This window comes from Pinus tabuliformis, chromosome 4_1, assembly GCF_031772625.1.
Source record: "Pinus tabuliformis cultivar Carrire ecotype Pingquan chromosome 4_1, CPIR1, whole genome shotgun sequence".
Taxonomy (NCBI): domain Eukaryota; kingdom Viridiplantae; phylum Streptophyta; class Pinopsida; order Pinales; family Pinaceae; genus Pinus; species Pinus tabuliformis.
Window position 1 is genome coordinate 433,218,931 of NC_142303.1, and position 20,388 is coordinate 433,239,318.

Consider the following 20,388-nt stretch of genomic DNA (forward strand, 5'->3'; position numbering starts at 1 on the left):
AAAGTAGTGAGATTGGTAAAGAGCATCAACCACTCATAATTTGCTAATGACAAATTGTTGATGGGGGAGCTTCAAAGGTAACAACCTCTAGGTTGAAGTCAATGTTGGCCTTGTTCATCAAGGTTTCAGGGGGAATAAATTCTAATAAATTTCAAATTTTTGCGTGGAATATAAAAAGGGATTAATTTTGGAAAGGATCATTCATGTTGGAAAAGACAAACTCTGGCTTCCTACATTGGTCAGTTTTCTTGGTTTCCTTTCTACTATGGTATTAGGGCATGTTGGCCCATCCTCTTTCCAATTTTTTGTCCCAATTTAGAGTGTTTGATATAATCAGAAAATTGCTCAATGAAGTCGAGCCAATTCAAGGGAACCCCACAGAGGGATTTAAGGACCAAAATTTAATTTTTTGGGAGGAGGAAATGGGTGTTGGAGTAAATTTTGAGAAAAAGATGTCACGCATTACAAATGGAATTTAAGCACAGAGCAAATAGTTAACGGGAGAAATACCGAATATTAGAGTGATGGAAATGGATTACGATTTTAAAATTGTAATGGATTCAGATTTTTCTTTTTTAGTACAAAAATTGCACTGCAGCTTTAACCTTTAAACGAATCATCAAATTTAAATGTTATTTATAGACCATTAATAACAGAGCCGCATTTGCCGCCATTTCAAGCGCCTGCGGCTGACTATAATTTGTCGAAGGGGGCAACAATTTCAGTTTTCCATTGTTGCAATCCCTTAGAAATCTCATCCAAACTTCAGCAAATGAGAATCTACATTAATCAAAGTTTCATGCCAAAATTTCAGGCAGCCATGCCAAACTTAGATTTTTGTTTAGAAAATCCCCCAGTCTTCGGACGGCTGAAGAAAAAAACACAAATCGTCCATCCCCAAATCTATGGGAGGAAAATCCTCTAAATTTAGAGACTCGCCATTATCCAGATCTTCCAGGAATAGTGAATCCCAAAATGCCGAACCCTGCTCCGCCGAAATCTGTTGGCTGTCAATGTTGGATTCCGCTACCGAACCGCAGGACGATGATGCCGTGTCCTCATCTGACGGCAACCGGAATTCTTCTGCGGCGAACCTGGGTGCGGCGGCTTGGATTGGCGGCGGCGATAGAGAAGAGGCGCATGGAATTTCCGGCGGCAAGTCGGATTCCGCTACAGAACCGCAGGACGATGACGCCGTGTCGTCAGCTGACGGCATCCGGAATTCTTCTGCGGCGAACCGGGCCGCAGCGGTTTGGATTTGCGACGGCGATAGAGAAGAGGCGCATGGAATTTCCGGCGGTGAGTCGGGAAAATTGAACCTCGCCTTGGATCCTCTCAGACAATACGCTGCAAAGTCATAGGCGCGGGCAGCTTTCTCTGGGGATTCGTAGGAGCCCAGCCAAATTTTGGCCCTGCAATTGGGCATTCGAATTTCGGACACCCATTTTCCCCATTTTCTTAGTCGGATTCCCTTGAATTGCCGCGACATCAGTGAGCGGCTTTCCGGCTTGCCATTGACATTGATACTCTGTTTTTGCGAGGGCTTAACCATTTCGAGAAGTTTCAGGGGATTCGAACTCGGAATGTTAAAAGGAGGGAGTGTGATCGTGCGGGATTTGAACCCCGGTCGCCTAGAGGTACCTGCAGGCTTCTATTTCCACTGCAAGTGAAAAAATTGAACACTTCTGCATATGAGTATGCGAATGCCTGAAGGGTGTGGCAGAGTTTATAGGCACAGAGACCATGTGCAGAGTTGAAAATGATAGAACGAGTTTATACACGTCACAGAGTAAATATACGCGTGAGGAATTTGCAATGATAAACGTTTGAATATATGCGTCTCTTTTGGTAGAAAATGGGTATCGGCTGTACAGGTATACATGTGGTTTTTGGATGGTGGGTCACTCGTCAACTTTGTCATATTCAGCAGTTCAATTTTAATATTTGATTACGCGGTACTGCGCAATCAATTGAAATGATTTTAAATTAATAAAAGTATATATTTTGAACATTAATATCGGAGTGGGTTATAAGGTGATTTTTGGGAGATTCCGGACAGAATTGGGTGGAAGAAATTGAGGTTAAATCTTGATTCGTTGCAGCTAAAATGGTTTTTTAACTGCATATTTGGATTCAGCACCTTGGAAAACCCCTGGGATGCTGTGATTGTGCAGAAACTAGCTATCAAACTTGCGATTCCAATAAATTGCTGCCGGATTTTGACCGGAAAAACCCACCGGAAAGGCTTCCAAAAAGTCGCATTATAGACAACTGCATTATTATCTATCTCGTGCTGGTTTCCTGAATAGAGGGAAACGATAGGGACGGAATACAAATGGCTAAAGTGTATTGCCAAATATTATGGAAATGGTGAGTGGAAATTGTAATTTTATATATAAATTTATTATTAATATATGTAATTATTTTTAATTGGTAAATATAATAAATTATATTATTGGGTTTGGAGTATGTCTTAAAATTATTTATGTTGTCATTTAATTTTTCAAGATTCATAAACATATGGTAAGAGTGAAAACTTATTCAGTTACATACTATTAGTGGATAATTTTTAAGTGGTAGCATTCTTGGATAGCAACTAGTGATGATCGTCTTTACCACTAGTTTGACCACTGAGATATATATACATATATATAGGGAAGTTAAAAAATTATTATTAATATATGTAATTGTTTTTAATTTGTAGATATAAAGAGTTATATTATTGGGTTTGGAGTATGCTTTAAAATTATTTATGTTATAAGTTAATGCTCCAAGATTCACAAACATATGGCAAGAGCGAAAACCTACTCCCTTACAAACCACTCGTAGGTAATTTCAGGTGGTGAGGTTTTACATAACAATAATGAGTTAGCTAGCATTCTTGGATAGCAACTAGTAAGATTGTACTCACCACTCTTTTGACAAGTGAGTTATGATAGGTTTTATCCATTGTATAAGAAAATATATAACAAACTATACTATATTGTATTATGAATAACTCCTATACTTTTCAACTATGAAAAATCATGAATAGTTTAAAAAAAGGTTGAGTGACATTTTATAATTGGTAGTTAAACATGAGTCAAATATAATTTAGTCTTAAGAAACTTAAGCTTAACTAATTTTAATTTATAATAAGGTCCTCAAAGAGTCTATGAGGCACATAATTGTCTTTATAGGAGTTTTTTTCTTCCTAGCGATTGTTATTAATGATAATTATATTAAACTTAAAAGGTATTCTTTTTGGAATAAGTTTTGGAAAATTTTATGACTAAAATCACTATAAATTACTTTGAATCTGTAAAGAGATTATATTCATATTTTAAATTAAAACGATGTGAATAGAAATTTATCTAAACATTTAATACTTAATCCAAGTCACTACTATTTGATTCTTTCAACCATTTTCAGATTAGGAGACTTTAATCCAAGTCAATACTATTTGATTCTTTCAACCATTTTCAGATTAGAATGGTGGTATCACAAGACTTGAATGACCGCTGCAATATGTAAAGTTCAAATGACAAATGAGAAAAGACAAGACCAATAATCACAAAGATTAATCTTTTGAAATGTTTCATTTTGTATTTTTGTGACTAAAATATAATATTTAAATCCAAACACCCAAACTGAAATCCATCATTAAAATACTCGTATTTTAAACTGCAAATTGTACAACATATTTAGATTCAATGCAACGCAAAACAAATGAATAAAAATAATAATCATATTTTCCAATCATCACTTGGGAATTCAGGGTACATGACTATTTTGTGGGGAAACAAATCTGTGCAACATAGATTCATATTGTAATTGTATGAAATCCAATGAATAAAAAATTGTTTTGAATTAAGCAAAATTTAAAAACAAAATATTAATATGTAATAATGAAAATATTTAAAAATATTAAATTTTTTTATTAGAAATAATAATTTATCAATACTAAATTATAATTTTTTTAATCACTATGCACTTTGAGTATTTTTTAATATAGTTGCTGATAAGTCTATCTGGTATGTTTTTTGTTTCAACTTTCCCCAACATTTTGACTCTTCTTTTGTATTTTCCATATATATTTTTGGCTCATGGGACCGATTTTGAACTATTTTTTTGTGCTTTTAGCATTATCTCTCCATATGATCTATATGTAGCAGATCTGAAAAGACTCCTTGAATCCTTTTTCTCTATGTGGCTTCGATCAACCTTATTCTGCCATATCTGATGGTTCCCATATGAATATTGTTGTACATATATGTTTGATGAATATAATACAATATATAGCTTTTTTTCGTGCTGGAAAAAAAAGAATATTCACTCTCCATTTTGAATATTTCTCAAAATTGCTCTGGGTAAGTATGTTTATAAGAAGCTGGTATTAGGAGATTTCAAGATGGCTGTAGCTTAGTTTAGTGTAGTGAAAAATAATATTTTTATTATGATTTTAAGATTTATTATGGATATAATTTTTGTTGGAAAATATTTATGACGATTTTTTCTTGCTGGTTTTAATTATAAATAGATTGTTTCTTAATTTTTTAATTATTATTTTTTTAATATAATATAAAATATAAATGAATATATATCCAAATATATATATTTGGTTATTTTACTTAATAATATTATAAAATATCAACAGTTTGGTTCTTATTGTGCTAGATTTATTTTTTATCTTACAACCTTTTTGGAGTGTGAGTAATTCTTATACCTTTTAGAAATATTTCAATATAAAATTTAGATTTATTTTTTATCTTTCAACTTCTTTGGAGTGTGAGTCATCCTTATACTTTTTAGAAATATTTCAATATAAAACTTTGATTTATTTTTTATCTTACAATCTCTTTGGACTGTGAGTAATTCTTATATCTTTTAGAAATATTTCAATATAAAACTTAGATTTATTTTTTATCTTACAACCTCTTTGGAGTGTGAGTAATTCTTATATCTTTTAGAAACATTTCAATATAAAACTTAAATAAGTAAATTATTTTAATGTCCAAAAAATTAAGTAATTGAAATTAAATGTGTAATTTATTCAATTTTTAATATAGTAGAATATATTCAAGCAACATTTTCTTGAAGCAATTGTTTTCGGAGTTTTATGGTTTTAAGTATAGGGTAGCAGATTCAAATCTCATGTGGAGGTGTTGAAGGTGGAAGCCAATTATAATTGTTACATTGTTCCAAATGAAATATATCCCAAGTGAGTTTAGCACATTGAAATTGACCCTAACCTCGTCAATCCTTGAAAGAAAAAGTAAAGCAATGGCTGAGATGGCAAATTTGCTCAGACAACCAAAAAAAAGGCCGGAATTAAATTTGCTCAGCTAACAAAAAAATGACCAATTCTCGTCAAACTAAGTTATAACCAATTCTCCTCTAAATTCTGTTTAGAAGTTCTTTAATCCTACCTTCATTGTACGATTGCTGTGAGCTTAGCTCCAACGTTTTGCTTAACCCTCAACTTGACCCTCACGTTCCGAGTTCGACTCCGCAGCGTCCTGACAAAGGTTAAACGCCTGCCAAATCCTAATAGCCATAGGGGACCAGAAAAATGCTCAGGTAAGTCGCCTGCCAAAACCGAGTAGCCATAGGGGACCACAAAAATGCTCAGTGAAGTCGCCTGCCAAAACCGAGTAGCCATAGGGGACCACAAAAATGCTCAGTGAAGTCGCCTGCCAAAACCGAGTAGCCATAGGGGACCACAAAAATGCTCAGTGAAGTCGAGCCAGTTCAAGGGAATCCAACAGAAGGGGAAAAATAGAAGAACTTAGGGAAGTGGGTGTCGGACTAAATCTTCAAAAAAAAAAAAAATCTCGTCCACTACGAATGTGAGTACAGACTAAACAGTTAACGGGAGAATACCGAGTATTAAACTTGGGGAAAAATAGAAGAACTTAGGGAAGTGGGTGTCGGACTAAATCTTCAAAAAAAAAAAAAATCTCGTCCACTACGAATGTGAGTACAGACTAAACAGTTAACGGGAGAATACCGAGTATTAAACTTGGGGAATGTATTACAATTTTAAAATTTTAATGGATTCAGATTTATCTGTTTTTAACACACAAAAAAAATTGCACTGCGGCTTTAAGTTTTAAGAGAATGATCAAATTTAAATTTTATTTATAGAAATTAATAACAAAGCCGCATCTGCCGCCATTTCAAGCGCCTGTGGCTGACTATAATTTGTCAAAGGGGACAACAATTTCAGTTTTCCATTGTTGCAAGCCCTTACAAATCTCATCCACTCTTCAGCAAATGAGAATGTACAGTAATCAACGTTTCGTGGCAGAATTTCCAGCAGCCATGTCAAACTTATTTTTGTTTACAAAATCAACCAGTCTTCCGTCGGCTGAAGGAGAAACCCCAAATCGTCCATAGCCAAATCTATGGGAGGAAAATCCTCTAAATTTAGAGACTCGCCAGTATACAGGTCTTCCAGGAGTAGTGAATCCCAAAATGCCGAACCCTGCTCCGCCGAAATCTGTTGGCTGTCAATGTCGGATTCCACTACCGAACCGCAGGACGATGATGCCGTGTCGTCTGACGGCAACCGGAATTCTTTTGCGGCGAACCTGGCCGCGGCGGCGATATGGAAGAGGCGCATGGAATTTCCGGCGGCAAGTCGGATTCCGCTACAGAACCACAGGACGATGACGCCATGTCGTCATCTGACGGCATCCGGAATTCTTCTGCGGCGAACCAGGCCGCGGCGTTTTGGATTTGCGGCGGCGATAGAGAAGAGGCGCATGTCATTTCCGGCGGCGAGTCGGGAAAATTGAACCTCGCCTTGGATCCTCTCAGACAATAGGCTGCACAGTCATAGGCTCGGGCAGCTTTTTCTGGGGTGTCGTAGGAGCCCAGCCAAATTTTGACCCTGCAATTGGGCATTCGAATCTCTGACACCCATTTTCCCCATTCTCTTAGTCGGATTCCCTAGAATTGCCGCGACATCAGTGAGCGGCTTTCCGGCTTGCCATTGGCGTTCTGTTTTTCTGGGTTTGGAGTATGTTTTAAAAATTTCCTGTTACAAGTGAATGCTTTGAGATCCATAAATATATGGTAAGAGTGAAAGTACACCCACTTAAGGATCGTTAATAGGTAATATAATGTGGTGCATTCTTTTTTAGATAATAATAATGAGTTAGATAGTGTTCCTGATAAAAGCTAGTGTGGTTGTTCTTACTACTGGTTTGACAATTGAGTTATAAAAAAAACATAACAAATTATACATACTGTATGATGAATAACTCTTATACTTTTCAACTATAAAAAATCTTGACTTATGAATAACTACTATACTTTTTATCTATAAAAAATCTAAAGTAGTTAAAAAAAAGGGTTGAATGACATTTTATAATTGGTTTTTAGACATGAGTAAAATACAATTTAGTTTTAGAAAATTTATGCGTAACTATTTTCAATTTGTAATAAGATTCACAAAGAGTTTATGAGAGAGATAATTGTCTCTATAGGAGTTTTTTCTTCCTTGTAATTCTTGTAATGATAATTATATTAAACTTAAAAGGTATTCATTCAGAATAAGTTTTGCAAACTTTTACGACTAAACCCACTATAAATTACTTTGAATTTGTAAGAGATTATATTCATATTTTAGATTAAGATGATTGAATAAGAATTTATCTAAAAATTTAATGCTTAATCCAAGTCACTGCGATTTGATTATTTCAACAACACTTAGGTTCCCTGAAAACTCATGTGCAATATGTGATGACAAATGGGAAAAGACATGCAATAATTAGGTGGATTAGTCTTTTGAACAATGTTGCATTTTGTATTTTTGTGGCTAAAATATAATATTTAAATCACCAAAAACCAAAATTGAAATCCATTATTAAAAAAACTCATGTTTTGAGTTACAAATTGTAAAACATATTTAGATTCAATGTAACACAAAAATTATGGATGATATTTTCATCAAAGAGAACCATTTACATTTTTATTATGATTTTAAGGTCATTGATCAAACAAGAATTGAAATAATATTTGAAGGTAGTTGATTGTGTGGAGAGTTACATTCGACAATTTAATATGAGAAAGTTGTGTAATTCTTTCCATATTCAACCTTAAATTAACACATATCTATTTTAAAACAAAATACATATTTTCTCAATAAAAATATGTAATATAATATAAACTAGCACAACCAAATTTATATTAATATAAATGTGGTTGATAAACACCCATAATCATATGATATAATAATTTATATTAATATTAATATTAACATTATTAAAAATATTAATATTATATTATTAACAATAACAAGTTAAAATAGCTTTAAAAATTAATAATAGCACATATAAACAAATATTATGAAAAATAATTGAACACAATTTAATAAAACAAAGCATAAATTAAATAAAACATATTAATAAAAATTAATAACCTAAATATATAACATTATTTATGATATAAAAATATGATAAAATAAACAATCAAGTTAACAATGAAATATTAACATTAAAAATTAACAACCAAAACATAATTACAAAACATAACATTAACGAATGTGAAACGTTGCTAAAATAATGTCACTAATTAAAAATCTAAAATAATGTTCGGTATTTATATTAATATTAATATTCAAAATAACATTAATATAATAGAAGATAAAACAATATAAATAAAATTAATATAATAAAAGATAAAACATTTAAATTAAAGAAATGGGATTTTAATATAATTACACAAAAATGATATTCCAAAATTTAAATACAAAAACAATATAAATAGATGAAAGTTTAATATAATTACACAAAAATGATCTTCAAAAATTTAAAAACAAAAACAATACAGATAAAATTACTGAAGAATAATCGTCGAGAAAATGATATAAAGTTTGAACATTTGATTTCATTCCACTCAAAACACATATATGTTCATCGACAAAATGAGGATGGAAGTCATGTCTTCTATCAAACCTTCCAATAATAAAAGTAACAAAACTAATAGTTTTTGTAATTGAATTAATCGATCTGATGTAATAATTACAATCAATGTTCTCCATATCTGTGAATCATTGAAAAAAACATACAATTAAAATGAGTACATTCTAAAAAAACAAATTAATAGAAAATCTATCAAGAATTGTTGTTATAGTCCACTCAGTAAATCATACTACTTTAACTACACTCCAGACCAACCAAGAATAAGGACTTTTTCTCCAACTATGCGCAAAGATACGTAACCTTCACATTTAGTATTTATAACCAAAGAGACAAATTCAACAATGACCATCTGTGTCACCAGTGATCTTCAAAATATTCCAAACTTTTCTCTTTCGACAGTCCACCAAATTCAAAATTCTCTATCTTTTCAAGTGACTAAATAGATGTGCCACCATTATTAACAACAAAAACAAGTTGATTCTTGTATAACCCTAATGGCATACATTGTATGTCAACAATAGGAACAAACGAATAACCCCAATTATTTATGTTCAATTCCAACCAGTAGATAGTGTAACCATAAGTAGGGTAATCTTCATAATCTATTTTTAGATATACTCAATAAAACTTTTATTCAAAGAAGATAGCCTCCTTTGGTGGAGTTACACCACCATATGGAAGCTTCGTTCTCTTCCAAACATTGTCAACACTATTTAAAATGAGAAAATGTGAGTCCATGTTTTCACAAACATGTTTGAAAAACACCCATTCATAATTTCCTAGAATGCATTTTCGAAATAAAGAGAAGAATCCTCTCTCCCCAACACTAAGAAGCCCAACATTTCTAAGCGTCTTCGTAAAAGGGTTGACAATGAAATAGTTTTTTGTATGCAAATAACTTCCAAGCATGTTGAAGAGAATAATTGTTCACACTATATATTCAATTCTGTATGCAGAATTAAGAAAAGGAAACACCATAGTCGACAAGTGACCACCATTGTTAAGGTATGATGCTAGGAAGTAATCATTGGAAAAATGAGTGGAGAAAGAAATAAATCATAACACTTTCTCATGACATCGATCACAAACCGCAAGAAAAAACAGGTTTTCCAAAACAAGACACCATTGTCTACAAACCAACTTAAATTTCATCAACACTAACAAAGGAATCTAATGAAAGAGAAGCTCAATAATTTCAAAGGGGAGAAATTTCTAAATAGCAATACCCATACCAAAAGCAACAACTTTTGCTCGCAACAAAGGAAAAGTTGCCTTGTGTACTGCAAAAAAAAGAAGAAAAACATTAAATAACAATAGCAACAACATTCATTAATTATTTTAATCTGAAAATGGATTAGGAAAACAATCCATTTTCATCTATACTTGCTTTCTATATACTTCAATATTAGACTCAAGAAAATAGTGCAACTTAAAAATCCCAAATTATTGAAATTTAAACGTTAAATAACAATAGCAACAACATTCATTAATTATTTTAATCTGAAAATGGATTATGAAAACAATCCATTTGCATCTTTGCTTGCTTTCTATATACTTCAATATTAGACTCAACAAAATAGTGCAACCTAAAAATCCCAAATTATTGAAATTTATAAACAGGGGGCAAGAACCATTTTTTGAAACATTTCCTCAAAGACTGGCAAGGTAAATATATGATAATTACCCTCATTGTTAATTCAATTATTATGATATATAAATAAATAAATAAAAATAATAATACAAAAGTACATTATTTCAGTGTAATACAAAAAAAGTTAATTATTTCAATATTAATAATCAATATAATACAAGAGTTCATTATTTCAATATTAATAATATAATAATACAAATGTTCAATATTTCACTATTAATAAGGACACATCCCCCATAGTCAAAAAACGATTTAGATGAGCACATGATACAAAATTTTTCAATATAACATTAAAATGGAGATTAACGATAAATTCATATTTGTGAAAGCCAAAGTTTGCAATTTATGAAGTTATCATAAGTTTGACATAAACATAAAAACTTTGTAACTATATTGAAGTTATCATAAGCTTGACATAAACATGAAAAATTTGTAAATATACCTTTTAAGGTGACCTGTTTTTTTTAATGATAACTACTCATTAATACAAAAGTTCATTATTCAATATAATACAAAAAACGAAAGTTCATTATTTCAATATTAATAATCAATATAATACAAAAGTTCATTATTTGAATATTAATAATCTAATAATACAAAAGTTCAATATTTCAATATTAACAAGGGCACATCCCCCATAGTCAAAAAATGATTTAGATGAGCACATGATACAAAACCTTTTCAATATAATATTAAAACGGAGATTAACGATAAATTCATATTTTTGAAAGCCAAAGTTTGCAATTTATGAAGTTATCATAAACTTGACATAAACTCAAAAACTTTGTAGCTATACCTGTTAAGGTGGCCTATTTTTTTTAAGAATAACTACTTATTAATAGAAAAGTTCATTATTTCAATATTAATAATCAATATAATATAAAAGTTCATTATTTCAATATTACTAATCTAATAATACAAAAATTCATACAAAAGTCCACTATTTCAATATTAAGAAGGACACATCCCCCATAGTGAAAACATATGTAACTATGCATTTTAAGGTGGCCTATTTTTTTAGTGATAACTACTTATTAATAGAAAAGTTTATTATTTCAATATAATACAAAAATCAAAAGCTCATTATTTCAATATTAATAATCAATATAACACAAAAGTTCATTATTTCAGTATTAATAATCTAATAATACAAAAGTTCAATATTTTAATATTAAGAACACATCCCCCATAGTGAAAACATAATTTATATGACAATATAATATTAAAATGGAAATTAATGATAAATTTCTATTTTTGAAAATGAAATTTTGTAATTTATGAAGTTATGATAACTTTAATATTTAAACATCAAAAGTTTGTAACTATATTGAAGTTATCATAAGCTTGAGATAAACATAGAAACTTTGTAACTTTACCTTTTAACAAAGACTATTATTTTAATGATAACTACTTATTAATACAAAAGTTCATTATTTCAATATAATACATAAAAACAAAAGTTCATTATTTCAATATTTAAAAGAATTATTTATATTAAAGTTCAACTGTATAAAGTTTTTGATAAATGTAAATGTTTACAATTATATTTATTATTTTAATATAACTTTTAAAATAATGATGTAAAAGTAATAGTCTTTTAATAATTGAGATTGTTGAATTGAGGCTTCTGTGATCCATATCAAAATTATGAGAGATTCTTCGGCGTAAATCACATGAAATTTCATTTTTCGACGCGTTTCGAACCAACCAGTGTGGTTCATCGTCAGGATTAGTGAGCATGCAGCTGACCTCAAGCATAGGAGAACCAAGTCTTTCGCTTTAACTGAGCATGCAGAGAGTACCAAATATCATGTTTGTATAGAGGAGGCGAGTGTTATTGCTAAGGTTTCGCAATTCCATCACCGTAAAATTAGGGAAGCCCTTGAGATTGAGAAAAGACCGAACAATCTCAATAGAGAAGACAGATGGAAGATTAGCAGTTGCTGGATTCCAACCCTCTCTTCAACCCCTCTCTTCCAATAATAACATAGCTTAAATTTTGAGCATTAAGCTATGTTATTATTAACCTCCTAAATTATCTTTTTGGTCTCTTATTTTTTTTGCATATTCACCTTGAACATAAAAAATTCAATGAATAATTACTACTAAAATTTCATATAATGTAACATCTCCTTCTTTACATCATGGGCTATCTGTAACTTGATTTTCTTTTTCCTTCTTAGAAAGAACTTCAAAAAAAAAAAGAACTTTAATTTTTCTAATCCATTTCTATTTTTTTTTTAATAAGGTCTTCATGGATAAGGGTCTCATTAAAGATGGACTCCATGCCATAATGGTGGAAAAGGAAAGATAGTGCTCCTTTCTTGATCATCTTCTCCATTCTATTAGATGATATTATTTCGGAGTTGACTCTAGATTCCATAAAACTTGAACTTCTTGCCATTTCGAAGAACTCTAGGAGTTGCTTCTATAAATTCAACCTAGTATTCCCATTATGGACAACCATTGGGTTCTTAATGCTACATCCACTCTACCAATTTCCATGGCATATATGGATGATTCTAATTGGTATTCCTTCATTGAAAATTTTATTTTACAAAATTTCCCTATGTAAGAAGTAATTTTATTCCCTAGGATTGTGATTTGAATGTCAAACGAGGGGTAGATAGCAAGCTTAATAATTTTGATATTTTAGTTTCAATAAAATTATGGGAAATCCTGCAATGTATTAGCACTATTACTCTTGTCTTCTTAATGTAGCCTACAACTATCATAACTTGGAGTTGCAAAATATTGGTCATCGTGGAAAATGAGAGTGATGGGGTGGAATTTTGATGGTTAAATCCTCTAGTATTTCTATAATCTTCATTTCAACTGTTTGAATCTAAGTTATATGAGGATGAATTACCTATCATATTATCATTGTCACTTTGTACTTCACATAAATAGAATTTCTTATTCTTTCACGTATGGCCTGGCCTCTAGTTGGGAGCATGGAATCTAAAGCATAAATTATCATTATTTATGTTAGATGGTTGAATCCTTTTATTAGGGGGAATATACTTGAGATTGGGTTTCTCAAAATGGGACCAGAAGCCTTGTTGCATGGAAGGCAATTTCTCTTCAGCAATTCTAGATTTTAATGTACTTATCTAACATCTTGAGTTCAATATTTATGTTTTTTTCAAGCATGATATGGAAACTTGTAAGTGATATTTGTCTTGAAAGTTTGGTAAGTGAGTGGCCAACACAAGTAATTCATCAAAACATTCATCCATTGAAATTGACTATTATAAATGAGTGAGTTTGAAGAAAAATTCCTTTTCCTTAATGTTTTGATTTTTTTTTTAAATAGCTTGTTTAAATGATTCCCAATCCTTTGACTAGGTCTTTGAATTCCACCATAGAAACAAATTTCAACCTGGGTGTTGTAGGTGCAATGGTGCAACATTTATTCTTTCTTCTTCATCATAGATTTGGTGCATCTTGAGATAACGATCGAGTATGTTTATCCATCTAATAAATTCTCTATCATCCTTCTCGTCAAACTTAAGTATGCCAATATTTAGTGTGTGGGGAAATACAATAAAGGAACTCAAATTAAATGAATGTTTTGGTCATGAAAAAGTGGCATGTGAATTTGGACTACTTGACCCCTTGCTCACTCCTTCTAGTTCTTTAATTTTGGCCTCAAGGTTATTAATATTATTTCTCCCATATATGGGCCCTTGTTCTATTTGATGTATGTCTTTAGGGAAATTCATACATATCCTTGGATTTCAAGAAGAATAGATTAAATTCCTTAAGAAGAACTGGATAAAAATCATGTAGTTGTAAGAAATATTACCAACATAAGTCTTCATTCCTTTAACTTCCACACCCCCAAGTTTCTTGGGAATCTCATCAATTGAGTCTTTTAAATACTTAATTTCATTGTTGAAATCCTTGATAGGTGATTGTGAAGTAATGCCTATATTGGTTGTATCCCTAGAGGATTTCTTGGAATTCTTTGCTTGCCTCATCAACATTGTAAATTACAACAATTGGAGGGAAGGAGGGCATATAATAAGTGGTAAGTGGAATGTGTGTTCCATGGGAATATAGAGACAATAATAATGTGTGTGTGATATATATACATATATATTATTGGATTCATGATTGTCGTTACACCAAAACCCGTAGGTGTTAGTAAACATATACATCGCCAGAGTTAATTGATTGAGAGAGGCGATTAAGCCATGTCGTGAAACAGACAGGGAGAACTAGATTATCCAATGACCAATAATCTCCCCCCCAACGCAAGACGAGTGTGATTCAAACTCGAGACCTTTGGCTCTAATACCACTTGTTGTATTCATGACTATTGTTACACCAAAACCCACAGGTTTTAGTAAACAAACACATCACCAGAGTTAATGGATCCACGAGAGGTGGTTAATCCATGTCGCTAAACACATAGGGAGTGATGGATTATCCAATGGCCAACATATATATAGATATATATGTGTGTGTGTGTGTGTTGGATAGAGTGGAGTTGGAATACAATTGTAATGTGCATTAGGGAGGAGGTGAGGGTTTGATGTAGTAGAGAGGGGAATATATAGTAGTGAACACATATGCACAATAGTGGGGCTACATTGGTTTGAAACACATGGAAAGAGAGGAGAATGTGGACTAGAGTGGAGAGGGAATGGACGAAAAGGATAACATGGACTAGAGTGGAGAGGGTGTGAACAAAGCATTGGAACATAATGGATTGGAGTGGTGGAGCACAATGGATGCATGAAGGAGTGCCACAATGAATGGAAGCACAACAAGGGCACATAAGGAAAATGAATCTTATACCAACTTGCATGCTATCAAACACATTCCTTATTATTCTTTATGCTTCCTTACAATGCATAGGACAACCACATAAATACTCAAGTGAGCATAAGTTTGTGACTTTTCATGTGGCTTGTGTCCATTTTCTTTTAGTTACAATAACTTTAATATATTGTGATAGGTTCATTGCATAGCAGGTGAAAAAGAAGAAAGTTGTTAATAAACAAGCTACATCTTTAACAAACCCTAAATGAGCCCCTTGTGGCTAGTCCATTGATGTCCTATAGATTAGGGCCAATGGTGGGACAAACCCATATTGATGATATAAATCTAGATCATAAACAAGAAGCACTTGTTAAATCCCCATAGCGCACCAAAGGAAAATCATTGGAGTCAACAAGAGAGAGAGTGTCAAATCCAAGTTCAAACATATATGAAATCCTGGCACATGGGGAATCAGTCCTAGTTTTTGAAACAATAAGAATACCAATGTTTAATTCAAGTAAGAATATATCAAAATCAACTCTTGTAGAACAACATAAAGTGATCCCTCTGCCAAGAGAATAAAGCAATATTTTTAGCATGAAGATGAGATAGAACAATCCCTAAGAAAACTTAATGATTCCTTTAGAACACTTAGTGGGAAAAGAGACCAAGGGAATAAAGAGGAAATAGTTAAAAGAGATAAGATAAGGAGAAAATTGAGGAAATGACAAACAAAAGGTAGGGTAGAAAGATGGGCGAATAATGCAGGGAATAAATTTCCAATAAGGAGGTGTTGGGAACTCAAACCACAATTGAGAAATCATTTTTTGTAGGAGAGAGAACTGTCATAAATCAGAGCATTGTAAACCCATCTATGGGGGGTGCAAAAAATTAGCATGTAAGCAATGAATTTTGTCTCTTGGAATTGCAGAGGCATAGGAAGTAGAACAAAATTAGAAGCAATTATATAGTTGATAAAGATAGAAAACCCCATTTTCCTCTTCCTCCAAGAGACAAATATTGAGGTTGAGAAAGTACCCAATGTTGCTAAAAGTTTTTGGAAACCAAGTGAATTATTGGTAATAAAATTCAAGGGTGCCTTTGGAGGCTTATGCACAATCTAGTACAGTTATTTCTTGCAATTAGTACATAATCCATAATCTCGACATTACTATTAACAAATTTCAAGCATCAATGTTTAGGAGAGATAATCAACTTTATTAATGTTCACATACCTTCTCTCTAAAATTAAAAAGTTGAATGTTGGGACTCCCTTTTAGTCTTGGGGTATACATAATTTTAGGAGAACAATCTTAATTTTGGTTATTTAGATACTATGCTTAATTAGAAAGAGAAGCGGGGAGGAAGCATAATATAGGATCCCTTTTGAGAAATGATTAAGGATCTTATCTCTCATTATGATCTTATGGATGTGGAACCTAGCAAGGGAAGATACACATGCACAAAAAATGCTAGGCCCAAGGTATTTTGTATCTAACTTTGATAATTTTCCAATTCAAAATGCTTTATTAGATAGAAATTATATATTTCTATAAGAATAATCTCATAGAAAGCTCCAAATCGTTGTCCTATATCTTTGTTGATTAAGGAAAATTTGGAATATCATCCAATATCTTTATGTTTTAATCATTTTTTGTTAAAAAATGAATAAATCAAGGATTTAATTACTAAATTATAGAGTCAGTGGATAGTTGGTTCCCTAGTTTTCATCTAGGAATAGAAGTTAAGAACCACCAAATTGGTCTTAAAATCTTGGGCTAAGTTTCAACAATGTAAACTTTGAAACGGGAACTATAAACTCAAAACAGGAACTCTGGCCAAAAAACCCCAAAAAAACATAAAAAACAGTGCTAAAAACGAAAAGTGTTGATGCTGGAATAACACCTATTTTTTTCTTGGGTAAATTTTCAACATGTTTTAAAAATGGTGGTGAAAACCAATTTTTTGCACAAAAATTATCCAAAAAACACCCTCAAAATGAATAGTGTTGATTCTGGAAGAACACTTTTTTTTTTTCGAATGTAAAATTTCAACATTTCGAAATAATGGCGTAAAATATTTTTTCATGACCCCGAAAAACATTAAATTTTAAAAAAATAATGAAAACATAAAATAAAATTAAAAAATATTTTTTCATGACCCCGAAAAAACATTAAATTTTAAAAAAATAATGAAAACATAAAATAAAATTAAAAATTAAAACAATGAAAAAACACAAAACAAAAAAAAAAAGTTTAAAAATATAACAAAACATAAATTAAGATATATAATAAAAACAAAACACAAAATAAAAATATAAAACTTAAAAAAAAAAAAAAAAAAAAAAAAAAAAAAAATTAATGGTAAAAATTAAAAAACTAAAAAAATTATAAATTATAAACAAATAAATAGTGAAAATAAAAAATAAAAAAATAAAAAACCATCAAAAAATTGGCAAAAGAAAAAAAAAAATACGGAAAAGAAACAAAAAAACATTTAAAAAAAACTAAGAATTAAGTAGGTAAAAATAGAAAAAAAAAATTAAGAAAAAGCAAAAAAAATTAAAAAAAAACTAGATTTAAAAAAATTGAAAATTAACAAAAATAAAAAAAGTTAAAAAAATAATTATCTCACAAATCGAAAAAGAATTTGGAAAAAAAATAAATTTATATATATATATATATATATATATATATATATATATATATATAAGTAAGTAAAAACAGAGAAATTAAAAAAAAAAAACATTAGCAAAAACTGGGAAAAAAAAAGAAAAAGAAATTAAAAACAAACTAGTTTTAAAAAAAAAATTAGAAAATTAACGAAAAGAAATTAAAAAACTAGTGAAATTAATATTAAAAAAAATAAAATCAGATTATAAAAAAAAAAAACCCAAAGAATGCATATTTTTTATTAAAAAAAAAATCTAATTATTTTTTATTAAACCTACTATTTTTATTTTAAAAAAGGAAAAAAAAAAATTAAATTCAAATTTTATTTTAAACAATCTTTTTTTTAAACATTTTTTTTTTTTAATTTTAAAATACAAATAATAAAAAAGATTTTAAATTTTTAAAAAAAAAAATTAATATTTAATTTCAAATTAAAAAAAAAAAAATTATTAAAAAAAAAAAATTAAAATTCAATTATTTTTTTTTAACGGAATTTTTTTAAACCTAATCTTTTTATTTAAAAAAAAATTAAAATTAGAATTAATTTTTTTTTAAACAAACTTTTTTTTTTAATTAAAAAAATTATAATTTTTTTTAAACATTTTTTTTTAAATTTAAAAATAGAAATAGTTAACAAAAATAAAAAGAAATTAATTTTTTAATTTCCATATTTAATTAAAAAAATTATAAATTTTTTTAAACATTATAATTTTTAAATAACCATTATAATTATAATTTTTTTTAAACAATTTTTTTTTTAATTAAAAAAATTATAATTTTTTTTAATTTTCGTATTTAAAAAAATTATTAAAAAATAAATTAAATTAAATTTTTTTTTAACGGAGTTATCTATTTTTTATTAAAAAAAAATATTTTTTTTTTGCCACCGCCCCCCGGCCGCCCGTGGTGGCGCGGCCGTGGGCGGAGGTGTTTCTCCCCTCTACTTGTGGCAATGTCCTCCACCAACCATCCTGCTAATTTCCACAATCAATTTGGAACCATAAAGAATTTAATCTTCATTTCATTTTGCCCTGAACAACTGCATTTGCTTCGAGAATTTGATTCGAATCGACTGCATTTGCGTTTATCCCAGACTTAGAACTTTGCATTCGCACTGTGTATGGACCAATTTCCAATTTTAAAATTTATAATTGGGTTTAGGAATAGTTTTAGACAGGAGGGCAGGCACCTCCGCCCACGGCCGCGCCACCACGGGCAGCCGGGGGGCGGGGGGTCGATTCCGGGAATCGACCCTCCGCCCCCCGGCCGCCCGTGGTGGCGCGGCCGTGGGCGGAGGTGTTTCTCCCCTCGACTTGTGGCAATGTCCTCCACCGACCATCCTGCTAATTTCGACAATCAATTTGGAACCATAAAGAATTTAATCTTCATCTCATTTTGCCCTGAACAACTGCATTTGCTTCGAGAATTTGATTCGAATCGACTACATTTGCGTTTATTCCAGACTTAGAACTTTGCATTCGGACTGTGTATGGACCAATTTCCAATTTTAAAATTTATAATTGGGTTTAGGAATAGTTTAGATAGGAGGGCAGGCACCTCCGCCCACGGGCGGCCGGGGGGTCGATTCCGGGGAATCGGAATCGACCCCCCGCCCCCCGGCCGCCCGTGGTGGCGCGGCCGTGGGCGGAGGTGTTTCTCCCCTCGACTTGTGGCAATGTCCTCCACCGACCACCCTGCTAATTTCGGCAATCAATTTGGAACCATAAAGAATTTAATCTTCATCTCATTTTGCCCTGAACAACTGCATTTGCTTCGAGAATTTGATTCGAATCGACTGCATTTGCGTTTATTCCAGACTTAGAACTTTACATTCGGACTGTGTATGGACCAATTTCCAATTTTAAAATTTATAATTGGGTTTAGGAATAGTTTTAGATAGGAGGATTAGTCATTATATTATGATTCTTAAGGCAACTGGGCCCGGCCTATAATCCTGTGAATTCCATCTCAACCACTAAGGGTCTCTCTTGAGAGGGTGATCAAGAGGTTGCAAGCAACTCATCCTCAGCCTGTCAACACGCTCATGGATAAAAGTTCTTTTCGATCAAACGACTGACGCTGTCGAAACATAGCAGCACCATCCAATTTTTTATTTTTTTTTGGGTTAAAATTTGGTGATGTACATTCTACCTTTAATCCTTGTGTCAATTTATTAATATGGTGTAATTTTTTTTCCACAGTTCACTATACCATTTCTCCCTGAATTAATATGGTATAGATACTACATAATTATTATGTTGGTAGATCGCTCATGCGTCCTTTGGAATTTTCTTATCTTCCCTTTGGTTTCTCAACCTTTTTGTTGCAACTCTTGCTTCGACATTTCGAGAATGTTCGTGAAGGAAACCATTGCTGCAAACTATGC

The 20,388-nt window shown here is 31.2% G+C and overlaps 1 protein-coding gene and 1 pseudogene across 1 annotated transcript; both read right to left on the reverse strand.

Annotated features, from left to right (window-relative positions):
- Nucleotides 1-614: 614 nt before the first annotated feature.
- On the reverse strand, nucleotides 615-1,719 carry LOC149176149 (uncharacterized). The gene has a single exon (XM_089423037.1). The coding sequence runs from the start codon at nucleotides 1,550-1,552 to the stop codon at nucleotides 842-844; it is 711 nt and encodes a 236-aa protein (XP_089279163.1). The 5' UTR covers nucleotides 1,553-1,719; the 3' UTR covers nucleotides 615-841.
- Nucleotides 1,720-6,298: 4,579 nt separating this feature from the next.
- LOC149176150 (ethylene-responsive transcription factor ERF039-like) overlaps nucleotides 6,299-20,388 on the reverse strand; it is a 29,624-nt pseudogene continuing 15,534 nt past the window's right edge.